This window comes from Bos indicus, chromosome 15, assembly GCF_029378745.1.
Source record: "Bos indicus isolate NIAB-ARS_2022 breed Sahiwal x Tharparkar chromosome 15, NIAB-ARS_B.indTharparkar_mat_pri_1.0, whole genome shotgun sequence".
Lineage (NCBI taxonomy): Eukaryota > Metazoa > Chordata > Mammalia > Artiodactyla > Bovidae > Bos > Bos indicus.
This window is the reverse complement of record NC_091774.1, coordinates 36,043,212-36,059,306: the sequence shown is the minus strand read 5'-3', so window position 1 is coordinate 36,059,306 and position 16,095 is coordinate 36,043,212. Positions and strand designations below refer to the sequence as shown.

Below are 16,095 nucleotides of genomic sequence, written 5' to 3'. Positions count from 1 at the left end.
ACTCCTCAAATCATAGCACCATCTTTCTCCTCCACTCCTCCAAGTCTGTACTTCCCAAGTCCTGGGTTCAGGCGAGAGACTCAGAATGCCGAAGAAGGGCCTCACCCTCAAGCTCGACTGGAGACCTGACCGTGGACGCTTCCTCTGGCTCCTGGGCTCCTGCCGTGACATCCTCACTCTTTCTCTAGTTCGGGGCACCCTCTGACCAAGTCACTCACGTGGCCTGGCTTGCGGACACACAGCCCACGGGGCGTTCTCTGAACCACTCTCTCGGGGGTGAGCCGGGCTTGGGTCTGGGGGCCTCGGGGAAGCTCTGCTCCCTGTCCCAGCCCGCCTGCCTGGACCCTCCTAACATACTGAGCCGAGGTCTCCCGGGAGCGGTTGGCTGAGGTAGCGGGACGAGGGCAGCCCCGTCCTCTCTCCTTGGCTCAGCGTCCTCTTGCGCTCCCGGACCAGCGCCTTCTGGTGCCGCTTCATGCGCTCCAGCTGCTCCTCCGCACTCATCTTGCCCCGCTGGTGGTCTCCTGAGTACAGGCGCTCCAAGGCACTCTTGGGTCTCTGAGGGGCAGGAGGGGCAGACAGGGCGGCTGGGCTGAGAACAGAGGGCGGCCGGCCACCTGGCTTCAGCCCGTGCGCGCACACACTCACACACACACACAGACACATTCACATACTCACATACACTCACACTCTCTCTCTCACCTCTAAGCACACTGAAACACATACACACACACACACTCACCCACACACACATTCACACAGTCACACACACACACTCACATTCACATACTTACACACACACACTCTCTCTTCCCTCTAACACACTGAGACACATACACACACACTCACCCACACACACAGACACACACACACTCATATTCACACTCACACACACACTCTCTCTCTTCCCTCTAAGCACACTGAGACACATATACACACCACACTCACCCACACACACACACACTCACAGACACACACTCACCCCCCCACACATACACACTCACATTCACACACACACTCTCTCCCCTGTAAGCACACTCAGGGACATGACAACCCAGCCCTCACGGGCCCTCTGGCAGCACCCCATCCTGCAGATGCAGACCCAGGCCTGGCCAGGTGGGCACACACACACACCGCATGATGGACCAGGAATCAGGGTGTGGCTCGCTGGGTGAGAGCAAGGAGAAGGGCGGGGGCCCTTGGGAAATGGAGGGGGTGGTATGACGCCCCTCTTGGTGGGCAGTGGGGAAGGCATCGTAAGCACGTGGTGACAGGGATGCTGAGCTGAGGAGGGGCCGGGGCCATCTCATGGGACAGCCCGTCACTGTCCACCTCAGAGCCCTTCCCTCTGTGCATGAGGGAGCAGTGAGCCCTTCGAGAACTTCTCAAGGCCTACTCACAGGGTAGGTCATCTTGCTGCTTTCGGCGTCTAGACCCCTCCGGAGGGTGACGTAGGGAGCAATAGTGGACGATTGCTGGAGCCTTGACATGGACCCTGAGAGGCCTTAGTGAAGAAAGAGAAAAGCGAGTGGATTTGTGGTGAGGAGGACAGGCCACCAGCCCCTTCTCGATCACCCCCCACTCCCACGAAAGGACCACAAGGACCCAGCCAACAACCCATGCTTCTTCCTCCCAGGGCCTAGAAGAGCAAAGCCCCAGGTAGGGAATGAGGGGCTAGCTCATGGGTGCCCTTTGTCCCTAACAGGGGACAGTGTCCCTGAAGATCTGAGGGCTCCCCACATCTTCCCTCACATGCAGAAGACTGGGCTGCCTGGCAGGAGGAAAGGACAGAGGGCGAGGAATGCCCTTCTTCTTGATGAACTCCTATGCACCCTGTATGACCCAACCTGGATGCCCTGCCTGTGAGAGCCTTTTTAAATGGCCCAGGCAGAAACAGTCATTCCCTACACTCTTCAGTATATTCACTGGTTACTGCACTAACCACAGTGTCAACATGCCTGGTGACAAATTCAACAACAACTAGTTGAATGAACGAATGAATGAAGAAGGGAAAGAGGAGGCACCAGGCGCTCATGGAGTGCTTACCATATGACAGGCAGGTAACACAACACGTGTTTCACACAGATTTTGTTCCACCGGCCCTACAGGGGAGCATTACCTAACCACTGTGACGGTGCGCAATCTCAAGTTTAGAGAAGTTAAGCACCTTGTCCAAGATTCTGTGGAGCCACAGTCCAAGCTTTGTCCCCTACCAACATGCTTATCAAGGCTGGTCCCTGACATCTGGAAATGGGCATCGTGTTGACACCACTAGCATTTAGCACATGGGAAAAAGAATGATGAATGTCCTGCAGTGCCCAGAGACTCCTGAGCAACAAAGATCTGTCCCACCCCACAGGCCTCTAACACTGCCATTAACGAACACATCTAGGCTGAATGAAAAGAACGGGGTCCCCAGGCATAGTGCCAGGGGTCGCTGTGGCCCAGCTCAGCAAAAGCCAGTCCCCTTCCGGGACCAGCTCAGGCCATAGCAAGCCTAGCCAGCACGGTGGGCTGGAAGTCACATAACCCCACAGCTGCCCGAACCACGGCTGTGTGGCCTCCTGTTTCCACACCCTGTCTAAAGGAAAGCACCTGACCTCCCACCAAATGGGGGGAGTGTGCCTAACCTGCTCAGGGGTTCCAGGCAGCCTCCCTTTAAAAGGATTTCTGAGGAAGAGAATCTGGCTACGGGGGGAAATGAGGCATGGGTGAGCCTAAGGGCCTGTGTGTTCCCACCTCCATCTCAGAGGGATAGGGGAAGAGAGTAAGAAGAGGGCCCAAAGGAGAAGAAAGATGTGTTTGTTTAAAGTCTTAGAGTGACATAGATGAGGAGAAAACCTACGGAAGACCCGAGATGGTCAAGCTGACGGCAGACAGCCCACGTCCCAGCCTGTAGGGTACAGCGGATCTAGAGCCAGGACAGCGGCATTGTGCTCTGACTCCATCTCTTAGTGGCTAATCGGCAAGTTATTTCCTTTCTTACCTCATTGGTTTTCTTACCTCTAAAAATGGGGATAACAACAGTACTTCTCTCACAGGATTATTATGAATCTTCACTAAGTGACTATAAAGGGCTTATGTTATAACAACCACCACAATTACCATTGTTCCCAGGGTCAGATGTAATAAAAGAGGATGAGAATCAGGATGTGAGCCAGAGGTAAGAAGGACGCGCCCTGTCTACAGCCCAGAGGCCCCAGACAGCTGCTACCCAACGGAGGCCCCACGCCGCAGGCAGAAGAGTTGCAAGGACCGGGTGAGGGCTGGGGGCGGGCGGTGCTGCGGCTGCAGTGGGGGTCCCTGGGAAGACTCCGTAGAAAGTCGTGCCTTACCTCTGCCTGGCAGCGTCTGGTACCTGCTCTCAGAGCCCACAAGGCCCAGGGAGGATGGGGCCGTGTCCCCGCTGAAGGTGGCCAGCTCTGGCTCGCTGACGTATGACCGGAGTTCCACCTGCGGGCAGTCGGAGGCCGTCACAGCCGCCCCGGGTCCGGCCGCCTTCCCTCTCCCCACACTCAGCGGGCACCCCAGGGGTCCTCCGTGCTCACCCTGGAGTCCCCGTTGACACACTGTCCCTGCTCCCGATCTCGCTTCCTCTCATCCGACTGCCGCTTGAGGCCCCTCACTGAAGTGTGCCGGATGATGGTGGCCTCCCTTGGCAGCGGGGGCACGGCTGGGGGCTGGTCCTCCGGGCTGTAGAGCTCAGGGAGCGGGGGCCTGGGAGGTGCCTCATCTTCCTGCTCAGAACAAAACCACAACCAGTGCCCCGTGAGAGGATGCCGAGTGGCCCAAAGGGCCGGAGCAGGCCACCTGGGGCCTGCGGGGCACGACCACTTCAGCCCAAAGACGCCAACACTTCCCCTGGTTGAGCTGTGAGGGTGGGTACACCTCTGCTCCAAGCCCATCCTTCCCTCGGACTCTACATCTTCCAAGTGTTAACTATGAACAAGTTTCCAAGTGTTAGCTACACACAACCCAGAACTCAGGACACGGGTCCATGCTCTCACTCCACTCGCTCACCTGTATATGACAGCACCCCACCACCTCCACCCCACCCCACCCCACCCCATCCCACCCTGCTTAGACGGGGCTGGCTCATATCCCTGCACGACCTCTGGATCTTTCAGCAGGCTGCAGATCTGAGCGAGGACCATCTACATCCTCCTGCCCTTTCCATCAGAAATGTGCATGGTTACGAAATCTTTCCTCCTGCCTGGCCCAGGCCCTGAGCAGGCTGTCAGGATGGGTGACTCACTGCCTTCTCTGCAGCCCACTCCCTGGGCTGGGATGAATGCAACTATTTTCCTTGAATTGCCCCATCCACAATGCTCTCTGAGGGCTGTGGCCTCCCTACAGGCTGACAGCCTGGCCCCCGACTGCCATGAACACCCACTCCTGGGACAAATGACCATCCAGACTCTCTTCTCCTGAACTCCCCCTTTCTTAGCCTAATTTTGCTTTGGTTTTCAGATTTTTTCAGAGTTCAGGAAAGGGAACTGCAAGCTTGTTTTGCAAAGGTTTATCAGCATTCTTCTAGAGACAGACTTCAGACAGAAGGTTAAGCCGCCTACCCGAGATACCCAGAGGCTCTCTGAGCATCCGTGGTTTCCAACCCTGAACAAGATCTCAGAATCACCAAATCCTAAAAAGCCCCCCGGAAAGATAAACATAAACCATTGATTGCCTTTGACTGAAGGGAACAGAATGTCTGGAGATAGAGGGTGGAAGGGAGACATTTTATTACACACTTTTTTATATCCTTAAGATATAAAATTTAAAAAAAAAGATACAAAATTTTTAAAAAATCAAATAAAAATGAAAGAACTATAGCTAAATGCAGCAATGGGATGAACTTCACAAATATAATGTTGAAAGGACACAAGATAAGAAAGAATAAATACAGTTATGATAGATGGGCAAAGTGTTCAGGATAAAAATATAGGTATCAAAACAAAAAAGCAAGGAAATTATCTGAAAAGTCAAGATAGTGGTTACCTCTGGCAGAAAGAGAAAAGAGCCTACGCTGGAAAGGGACCCATAGGCCCAAGGGCTTCTGACCACTGGCCAAGTCCTATTTCTTGGTCTGAGTGTTGGTATGAAATGTGGAATCTCTTTTTTATTGTTTATTAAATTATGTATTCATGCTTTATGTCGATTACAGGATGATATCATTATTCACAAAAGTAAACATAAAACAATATGAATATAAAATAAATCTGAAGCAACAATAAAAAATGGTGAAACTGGTGAACACATATCCAACTAGAAGGTGGGTTTTACACCACCCTCTCCCGTGAGCCTGACCCCCAACCAAGCTGAAAAGCCACGCCTCTGAGCAACAGCAGCCAAGTGTGAAGAGGAGCCTCTGTGATCGTCTATCTCATGCTGCTTGCTCTGCACAAGAGGAAACTGAGGATGCTCAGATGGGGGGTGGCCGTCCCAGAGGGACGGCAGGGCTGGAGTCCAGGCAATCCTGCTCCCAGGCCTTTTCCCCAGGGTCCCAGGGGGCAGGCATCCTGCCTTATGGTAGCAGTGTCTGCCCCAGCCGCTCCTGCTATTTGTTTTGCTATTTTCTACCTCCTGCCTTGTGACTGGTGCTCCATGATTCTTAGATCTGGGAGAGGGAAGGAGATCTCAAGATAAAGCTCACAGCGACCCTGGGTCCTAGCACCTGTCTTCTAGCTCTGGGCTCTGGACCATGGCTGGAAGCAGGTGGATGGTGAAGACCAGGTATGGGAACTCATGTGTTTTAGCCAGCACTGTGCACTGATCTTGTCAGACGTCCTAAGCATACGTGGTATCCAGTGACAGCTCCTCCAAGCCCTTGTTGGCAAAAACCTGGAGGTCTCCATTCCAAGGTCCTTTCTGCTATGGCTTCCCTGTCACTTGGATCAGGCCCCTCATGCTTTCCAGCCAAGGCTGGCCTGGCCCTGGAAATGAGCTATTGCAGTGCCTGACTGCATCTTCTAATTGCTTAGAGCCTCCTGTGCTCACAGACTCAACCAAGGGCTTGGCTCCTCTCTGTGCCAGGCAAGCCAAGGTGCTGGCTCAGGCAACCACACGGGCTACATACTGACCTGAACATCAGGGCTGAATGTCCAGTTAGATGTCAGATGGCACAATCAATGGTCAGAAGATGTAGACTGGATTTGCTAATATGGAGACCTCATGCAAATTCTGAACACCTTGGGCCTCAGTTCTCTTATCTGTGGAATGGGAATACTGACCTTCCTGTCTATACTCCATGAGGTCACTGTGCAGACTGCATATATCCTCACAACCCAGCGCCGTGCTCGGCTGCGGGTAAAGATTCTCTTCAGCTAAGAGGCGCTCCCTGTCCACCGACTTAACTACGAGTGTGCACAGAACCCCACATGGGGCAGCCACACACTTCCCTGCACATCACAGATCATAAACCATGCCTTAGTGCAGTCACTTCCTTTTGCCCTGCCTCGGTCTTCCCAAATGCAAAATGGGAGGGCTGGACTAGGTCACTTCTAGGGGCCTTTCCAGTTCTGGGAGACAAAGCAGGACGGCAGGGCCCCCTACCTCATGGCTTTGGCTGGTTCTGTCTGACCAAGTTTCCCTAAAAGCTTCTCTCCCAAGAGAAGTGGACCTGAGGACAGCGTGGGACACTCACCTGCCAGAGAGGAAAGGGCAGCGCTCAGCTCCCAGTCCTCAATACTCACCACTCTGGGCTTGGTCTTGGTTGGTGACTGAAGGGGGGACGTCACCTTCCTCAGCTGGGGCGGGTGAGGTCGGTACGGCACGTAGGTTTGCAGCTGGGGGAAGAGTCGAACCTCCAGAGGGGTCCGCACGGGGCTGGTGGGAGGGCTGGGCTGCGGGGGCGGCTTGCTCTCAGAGGTCGAGAGTGAAGGCACAGGCGGGTGAGGAAGCAAAGGCACCGTTTTCCTCTCTGACAGGCATGGAGGGGAGGAAAGGATGTGATGGAACAAAGATCTTCCTCAGAGGACAAGAGCAGCGACTTATGCCCCAGGGCCATCCCCCAGCGCTAGGTGCTGGCCTCTGACAGCCCTGCCCCAGGAAGATGGTCGGCTCACCTGGATTTTTGACCGATTCCACCAGGATTCTGAAGTTCTCTTTATTTGCACTCAGGCCTGCAATGACGTCTTCAATCCTCCAGAGATCCTTCTGTATCTGCGATTTCTCCTGAGGAAGAGAAGGTAGGGGTTCATTCCCTTCTTAGCTCCTCACCAGAGGCTTCTTCCTAGGATTTCCGTTGTCATTTCAGACAGAGTCCCTCACTCTGGAGGATGGTATCCCCTTGGGAAACCCCACCAGGGCTAGAGACAAGCCTGCTTCACAGCTTCCTGGACAAATACAGATGTAGGAGAGGCCCCAGGTCCAGGGTAGGAATCTCAGAGGAGCTCTCGCCAGTGCACCTCGCCTGTTTGCTCTCCATTTAAGAAAAGACTGCCTAAAATACAGAGTGATTCAATGAAGTTATCTAGAGCAGCCACATCAGAGACAGAAAGCAGAAGGCTGGTTGCCAGAGGCTGGGAGAAGCGGGAAGGATTGCTGGTTAATGTGTACGGAGTTTCAGGTTTGCTAGATGAAAATCATTCTGAAGACTGAGTATACAGCAGTGTGAATACACTTAACGGTACCAAAGTGTATCCTTAAGTGGTTATGGAGACTTTTACGTTAGGTATACTTAACAATTTAAAAAACAGACTGTCTCAGGCAACCACAGCAGAAGGGAAGAGAAGGCAAGGACGTGAAGTGACATGATCCCTAGAATATAAAGGGCATCTTTTTAACGACAGAGCTGAGTCCTGGGATTTGGGGTGTAATATAATGGGCAGAGTAGACATTATTTGGCAGTAAAAAGGAATGAAGTACTACATCTGCTGTAACATGGAGGAACCTTGAAAACATTACGTCAAGTGAAAGAAGCCAGACACGTCAGTGCCACATATGTATGGTTTCGTTTCTATGAAATGTCCAGAATAGCTAAGTCCATATAGAAAGTCGAGTAGTGTCTGGCTAGAGCAAGGGTGGAGAGCTGGGGTGGGGATGAGGAGGGACTGTAAACAGGACCACGTTCCTTTAGGGGCAAGCTGGAAATGTCACACAACTGATTGTGGGGATGGTTATACAACTCTGCGGATTCACTAAAAAATCAGTTAATTGTATACTTAAAATAGCTAATTTTATGGTATGTGAATCACATGATAAAGCTGTTTTTTTTTTTTTTTTAATAAAGTACAATGGGAAAAGGGCCGCATATTCAAAAGCAGAGGCATTACTTTGCCAACAAAGGTCCATCTAGTCAAGGCTATGGTTTTTCCTGTGGTCATGTATGGATGCGAGAGTTGGACTGTGAAGAAGGCTGAGCACCGAAGAATTGATGCTTTTGAACTGTGGTGTTGGAGAAGACTCCTGAGAGTCCCCTGGACTTCAGGGAGATCCAACCAGTCCATTTTAAAGGAGATCAGCTCTGGGATTTCTTTGGAAGGAATGATGCTAAAGTTGAAATTCCAGTACTTTGGCCACCTCATGCGAAGAGTTGACTCATTGGAAAAGACTCTGATGCTGGGAGGGATTGGGGGCAGGAGGAGAAGGGGACGACAGAGGATGAGATGGCTGGATGGCATCACTGACTTGATGGATGTGAGTCTGAGTGAACTCTGGGAGCTGGTGATGGACAGGGAGGCCTGGCGTGCTGCGATTCATGGGGTCACAAAGAGTTGGACACGACTGAGCAACTGAACTGAACTGAACATGACCATGTGCACACTGTGATAAGTTGTAACCAAAACCACCTGGGAAGATGCCCTAGAAAGAGGTGAGCAGGGTCTGCTTGACTAAGGGATCGTGGGCATCTTTTAATGGAGTTGTTTATACATCAGATATGGTATTCTTTTAACTTTAAAATTATCATGTCCCACGTCATGGACTTAAAAAGGAAGGCTCCACACCTGTATTTCCTCTCAAGGTTCCCTGCCAGCCTCACCTGGAAGAGTTCTCATGTGTGTAATATTTGTGGATCACTGCTCCTGGATACCTCCCCCCGGGGCCCGGCACTGAGCAGCTTCTCAGTACATGAATGTTGAATAAGTAAAGGCCCAATTACATAAAATTCCCTGACCAAATACTGCCCAATAGCCAGGACAACAGACGTCTGAAGCCTCCCTCCTAAGCGGGGCTCTTCTACTCTCTCGGCCCGTCCAACACCAGTGCACATCCTTAGGGCTGATGTGCAAATAGCAGGCTTAACGCTCAGCTTCCCCTTAAGGTACAAGGGTCCTAAGACAGACACGTTACTGAGCTAAGGGGATTATCTCTAGAGCTGAGGCCCCCAAGCAGAGGGCTGGTAAAGGAGGGGTGTGGGGTTAAGGTTATCGCTCTCTCTCCTCCCCTGGCAGTCTACCTGGCGTAGTTCCCCCTGTCAGTTCACAATCCTGCCCCCATTTTCCCTGTCACCCCAATATGTAAGAGAAGAGCAGAGAAAAGCAAAGCCCAGAGAACTTGTATCTTTCTCCAAGGACGATGGAATTTCAGAACTGAACAACAAGGTAAAGGAAGCTTTTGGGGGAGCAGCAGAGTGGGGTTTCATTCCTGTGTCCTTGCATCACAATGGGCTGGAAGGCTCCTATGGACTTCGCTCAGCAAAGGTCTGAACTCACTGTCCGGAAGTAGGGACACCTACAGGTAGCCTCACCTATCACTGACTCTCACAGTCACTTGCACGTTCTTTTATCCTCTGGTTTGTCTACTCAGGTGGCCGTGAGGATCTTCCTAAATAAAGCCACTTATCTTTGCTGAAAAGGCTGTGGGCTTTCTCACAGCCAATGCTGGCTAAAGAGAGGTGAGTTTCCAAGCCTCATTACTGAGAATTTGCATATGGGGCTGCAAGCCTATCTCCAGTGTCAATGATTTATTTAGGACGCTCACAGCTTGCCTGGCCTAGAATTACACCAAAGAAGTTAACACTGAGCCTGCTCAAAGGAAGGCTTTGTGAGCTCCCCAGGGCACTGTGGCACTCAGGGAAAGCATGAGCAATGCCACTAGGCTAGGTAGAAATCAAGCTGCAGGGCCCTGGCTTCAGACTGGCCTATCTCCTAGTAACTTACAGGACTAAGTTCTCTACAAAGCCTGTGACAAGACCCACATGTTGTACCCATCTGTTTGGGGGAGGGGAAAAAAGGATTCCAGGCCTGCTGCGTGTTAAGTCACCAAGAACTCAGGCACAGTAGAAACACAAATAGCCAATAATCACATGGGAAGATGTTTAACCTACTAGTAATTAGATAAAAGGAAATAGAAGCCTGATGTCCTTTTTTAGCAGGCAGACTGGCAAAAACTAAGGAGGTTGATAACATCAAGTGTTGGCGAGGATTTGGGCAAACAGTTCAGTACTCTCAGGCACTGTGAGTGGGAGGGCAAATGAATGCAGCCTTTTAGAGGGTGGTTTTGAGTTACCTGCTAATATTTAAGAGGTATACTCAATTCATGGCCATTGTTAAAAAGCCTACAACTAACAAATGCTGGAGAGGGTGTGGAGAAAAGGGAACTCTTGGACATTATAGGTGGGAATATAAGTTGGTGCAGCCACTATGGAAAACGGTATGGAGCTTCCTCAGAAAACTAAACAAACTACCATATGGTCTAGCAATCCCATTCCTGGGAATATACTCAGAACAGACTATAATTCAAAAAGATACATGCACCCCTATGTTCATAGCAGCACTATTCAGAATAGCCAGAACATGCAACAACCCATGCCCATTGACAGATGGATGGGTAAAGAAGATGTGGTACATATATACAATGGAATACTACTCAGCCACAAAAAAGCACGAAATAATGCCATTTGCAGCAACATGGATGCAACTAGAGATTATCATACTTAAGTCAGAAAGAGAAAAATATCATATGATATCACTTATATGTGATATTTTGGCCACCTTATGTGAAGAGCCAATTCATTGGAAAAGACACTGATGCTAGGAAAGACTGAAGGCAAAAGGAGAAGAGGGCAGCAGAGGATAAGATGGTTAATAGCATCACCGACTTGATGGTTATGAATTTGAGTGAACTCTGGGAGGTAGTGGAGGACAGAGAAGCCTGCCACGCTATAGTCCATGGGGTCACAAACATTTGGACACAACATATGTGGGATCTACAATATGGCACAAATGAACGTGTCCTCGAGACAGAAACTGGCTTGTCGACACAGAGACCAGGAGTTCCTGTTGCCAAGGGTGAGGGGGGGAGGGAGAATGAGGGACTGGAGTTTTGGGTTGGCAGATGCCAACTATTACATTTAGAATGGATAAACAACAAGGTCTTAATGCATAGCACGGGGAACTATATTCAATATCCTGTGATAAGCCACAATGGAAAAAGAGTCTTAAAAAAGAATGTGTATGTATAACTGAGTCACTTCACTACACAGCAGAGATTGGCATGACACAGTGAACTCATCATACTTCAATTAAAAAAAAAATCTCACAAATTAAAAAGTATGTGTACTCATTTCAACTCAACAAGTCCACTTCTAGGAGCTTATTTTAGATAAATGCTCATAAATAAGTTCTGATAGGCAATTAGATAGATGCTCATTGTGGCACCATTTACAAAAGGAAAACACTGCAAATAACTTAAATGCCCATCGGAAGAGGAATGGCTAATAAAGCGTGGGACATCCACCTATGAAATACTATGCAGCAGTCAAGAACTAATTCCATTCACTTAGACCAACAAAGTCTAACACAATTTCTGAGATTATAGAAATCTTCTATAACGTGTGCTGTCCAACACAGAAGCCACTAGCCACATGTGGCTACTGAGCATATGAATTGATTCTAGTGTGACTAAGGAATACATTTTTATTTAGTTCATTTTAATTAATTTATGTTTCAATTTAAATAGCTATCATGTGGGGCAGCATAAACCTAGGGGTATCTTTCCTGGAAAGATTTCCGTAACAAAAGTTATGACAAAAAAGCAAGTTACCAAACAACATGTTAAGTATGATTCCTCTTTAAGTAAACCCAACTGCCTCCCCCAATAACTTATATGATACTACATACGGGCATTCATTTGGAAAGGCATAGGTCACGGTCTAATGGTGCTGACCACATGCAGGGAAGGTGACGGGACCAGGACAGAGAAGGGAAGGAAGGAAGGAGGGCTTTCGTGTCTTTTTCTGGTCTTGTTTCTCATTGTGTGGACTTTTCAGAGAGATGCATTTGTGTGTTACCTGCACAATTAAAGAAACAAAAGGAATGAAAAGCTAAAAAAAGAAAAATCACTGCTGAAATTAATGTGGATGGTTGAAGTCCAAGAAGATAAGTGTAATGAAATAGTTCAAGGAACTAGTAACTAGAAACAATCATTTGAAGGACTCTGCCAAGAATATCCACCTATTTATTTTTAAGCCACCATGCTAAATCTGGGGATACAAAAAGAAAAGGAAACAGCTCAAATGAAGGAAAATTATGGAAAAACCCAATAGCCACAGGAGATAAACAAATTCTAGGTAACCTCATAGGCCAACCCTGAACCACAGGCAAGAATCTCCTCCACGTGGTCCTGGAGTAAGCTCTCTGGGACCAGCTTGAAATGGTGAGTAAAAGCACAGCAGGGTCTGGGAAAAGCCTCTTAGTCCACAAACCTAAACCTTCTCCCAAATTCCTTCAGTTTTCTGGGGTGATGCTGATGTGCAGAGAGTCAACACATTCATTAAATCACTTGAACGAAGAGGCCTGGCTAGAACTAGTTCACCAATTAGCAAGCTTCGCCCCAAAGCTGGCCCAGCACGGTGCCTCGTACACAAGAAGCCTCAATTCAATGCTTGCTGACTTCAAATAAATAGAATTATGTCAGGGTCCTGAAGAGGGGGTACAGATCTGAAGCTGAGTTCAAAAGCAGGTTATTTTCCATTTTCAGAATTTTGAGGGTGGGGTGGAAGCCCGGTTGGGCGCTCCAGTGGAGGAACACTGGCAGCTGGAAGACCCAACCTGAAGAAGGAAAACCACACAGGGCCTTTCTTTCTTTCACCTTTGGAGGCAGAGGCAGCTATCAACGGGGTGGCCTGGTTTTAAGGTAGGGAAGGCAGGGCTCTAAGGCTGCCTATCCTGAGTGAGGCAGGGCCCACAGTAATGGGTATCGCCCCATCTGGCCTGAATTCACACTACTGATCCGGTGAGGGCTTGATAGCATCTATCCTCAGGAGTCAGGGAGGGGAAGAGACAGGGCTTCCTGCTGCTAAGTGAGCAGTTAGGAACCCAAGACAGGGCCAAGGACAAGGAACACAGATCACCCTCCAGCCCCTGTAAGGTTCTCAAGGTCAGTACCATCTCCTCTTGGGGCTGTTTCCCCAGATAATTGGTAGAGAAACCCTTAGAAAAATGCCAAGGAACTTGTCTCTGAGAGCAGAGAGGCAGGGGGAGCTGAGATGACGCTTCTCATGACAGCCTGGCAGTGGCAAGCGTTCCCAAAGAGACAGCTTGGGGTGGTGAGCAGGCTGAGTTCAGATGGACAAAGAGAAGACCTCTGGGTAGGGCTCACAGCCCCCGTAAGTGAAGACTCCAAGAAGAAATCAGAGCTCAGAAGGGATGAAGAGCCCTTGGGTCACCTGGAAGAAAAAGGCTCTTCTGTGTTGCTCCTGCAGGGTCTGCTTTAGCTGCTCCACATCTCTTTCTAGCTTTAGGTACTCATTCCAAGCATTTTCCATCTCCTGTGGATCAAAGAAATGCCTCTGATTCTTAGTTATCCCAAGCCCACCCCCTCAGAAGGCCCCAAGAACCCCTGTACTCCTGAGCACTGCTGACCCAACTACAAGGGAAGAGGGCAAGGGGTGCCTGATGCGTCTCAGGCCACCTGCACTGTCCCGTCTCCCACCCCTGTGGGTGCTTTGGTTCCCAGCTCTGGCAGAAAGGGCCTGCACCACATCAGACAGACAAATTAAAGAGCAGAAATTCTGACATCTCAGAGTTAACTGCACACAGATCAGGGGAATAGCTGTGCAGGCTGCTCTGAGATGGCTGACCCCTTGGGTGTCACTGCAGTCACCCAGAGGCACTGACAGCATGCACCTTAAGGCACCGGTAGAGACGGACGTGTCACCCCTGACAAAGTAAGCTACTGTCAGGAGGCAGTCTGGAGGAGTTCTGCTATGCCAAGACTCTCGCCCCTGGCCACCTTCTCAACTATAGGTTGGGAGACAAGAAAAGCAGCCCCCTCCCAGCCCATCCTGGAGGGGCAGGGGTGGGGCCAGGGGAGCATCTACGCACGGTGGACTCTCTGGAGAGCTCGGCCCGGATGTGGACAAGGTCCTCTTGCAGCAGCCTCTGCTGGTAGGCAATCTTCTCCAGGTGCTGGGGCTGGTCTCGGTACTGCTCCATCTGTCTGTGCAACACCTCCAGCACCGACTCTAGCTGGTCCTGAGCCGGACCAGGGCCAAAGAGCAAGAGGATAGCAAGACAATTCCCTGGTGGCCCCCTGCCAGGCCAGAAGCTAAACAAACCTGCTGGATCTAAGCAAGACTGAAGAGGCCAGCACCCAGCTAGGGGCCTGAGAGTCAAGGCCTCTGAGTCCAGCTCTGACTTTGTCTGCCCACTGGGTGGCCTCTTAGGACAAATCGCTTAACAGTTCTGTGCCTCAGTTTCATCATCTATAAAGTGGGCATAAGGCCATCCACTCCTTAAGGGGATAAACTATGAGGTAAATCAAAGAACAGATGGAAAAACCTCTCTAAGCTGTTGAAGAAGAAAATTATAAGCCAAGTCCTGTTGTTTAGCCTATGAGATTTATTTAGTAATTTCTTCTCAGGTATGGAACCACTGTCGTAATTAACATCTTGGCCAAACTAGGACTGCTGGTTAAACCATTTTATTCACCATTAAGTGATCTTTTCAATATTCTGGATTAGATAACAAATTACCTTTCTTGGGTGTTCCTTGTAAACTATACTCCTGCTTGAATGTTAAATTTTTATTTCTAAAGTTTAACATTAAGATGTTTGAATGTTCAATTTATGTATTTAAACTATAATAAACCAACCCTTTTTATTAAAAAAAAAAAAAAAAGCCATGTTATTTATAAACTTTTGAGTACCATGAATATAACGCCTTGTTAAAATGCAGAAAAAAGTTCACACAAAGTGTCTAAGAGACCAAATATCAGTGGTTACCAGCCCATTCCTCCACTCCACACTTGCTTCCTCTACAGTCAAGATCCTTAGAGGAAAGGAAGCTTAGGAAGAGACAACCTCTGCCGCATTACGACTCTGGCCACTTCCCCCAAGACGGCCCCCCATCCCTGGGGTTCAGGGGTGTGGCATCATCACTACAAGCCAGGCCTACCTCTCAGGGCTGCTGGGGAGAGCTGCGTCAGGGCAGAATTAAGGTTGGGGACATGGTATTTGGAATAAGTAGGCTGAGGTTGCCCCACAAGGCTTCCTCTGGGTTCAGACAGAAACCCCACAAGATACCCTTAAAATTCAGACACTGTTCTAGATAAAGGAATACCTGCCGTCCAATACTCACACGAGAGTCCAGTCTATATTGAGGAAAGACAAGATGACAAAAGCCCCGCCACCCAGCCCAAGATTACACAAAACTGATACACACTTTGTTCTCCTTAAGGGCTCGTATCTTGTCTTCCAAGTCCTGGAGGACCCTATCTTGTTCACAGAAGACGCTCAGCTTGACCTGTGAACAAGAACAGGTTGAAGAGGGCCTGGGAGCATGAGGAAAGGGCACGGCCTTGGAGAGTGACCCGAAAGCCTGTGGCTACGGAACCATCCAAGCCCTGCCTGAAGCAGCCCATCCCGGGCCTGGGGGCAGCGGGCAGGCGAGGGTCGGCCTGAAACCCAGCTCACTCACGTCAATGTCACTCTCGGCGATCTTCACCGGCTTCAGACTTCGGTCCTTGAGGAGATCCCGGCCTGTCATCTGGGAGGTGAACAATTTAGAGAAGATTTAACCACGGGGTTCAGAATCAGAACTCAGGAGGGAATGTTCGCCCTACAACAGACAGGTATGGAAATCTCGGCAGTGGTAGGGAGGATCACGGCACAGAAAGGGAAGAAACATGGGCAATACCTGCTTTAATTTTATGCTT

General features: G+C 49.9%; 1 protein-coding gene across 9 annotated transcripts in view; it reads right to left on the bottom strand.

The window, feature by feature from the left end:
• Window positions 1-16,095, bottom strand: part of PLEKHA7 (pleckstrin homology domain containing A7) — a 228,671-nt gene that overhangs the window by 10,738 nt on the left and 201,838 nt on the right. For all 9 annotated transcript variants that reach the window (XR_011570851.1, XM_070803588.1, XM_070803589.1 and 6 more), the window contains 10 exons: window positions 15,858-15,926; window positions 15,603-15,683; window positions 14,265-14,414; window positions 13,607-13,708; window positions 7,062-7,170; window positions 6,690-6,916; window positions 3,549-3,737; window positions 3,336-3,453; window positions 1,401-1,504; window positions 358-558 (listed from right to left, as the gene is read on the bottom strand). Coding sequence is in view for 8 of the 9 variants with exons in the window: in XM_070803588.1 (XP_070659689.1) it covers window positions 358-558; window positions 1,401-1,504; window positions 3,336-3,453; window positions 3,549-3,737; window positions 6,690-6,916; window positions 7,062-7,170; window positions 13,607-13,708; window positions 14,265-14,414; window positions 15,603-15,683; window positions 15,858-15,926 (1,350 nt within the window). In the remaining variant the exon portion in view is untranslated. The remainder of the gene's footprint in view (window positions 1-357; window positions 559-1,400; window positions 1,505-3,335; window positions 3,454-3,548; window positions 3,738-6,689; window positions 6,917-7,061; window positions 7,171-13,606; window positions 13,709-14,264; window positions 14,415-15,602; window positions 15,684-15,857; window positions 15,927-16,095) is intronic.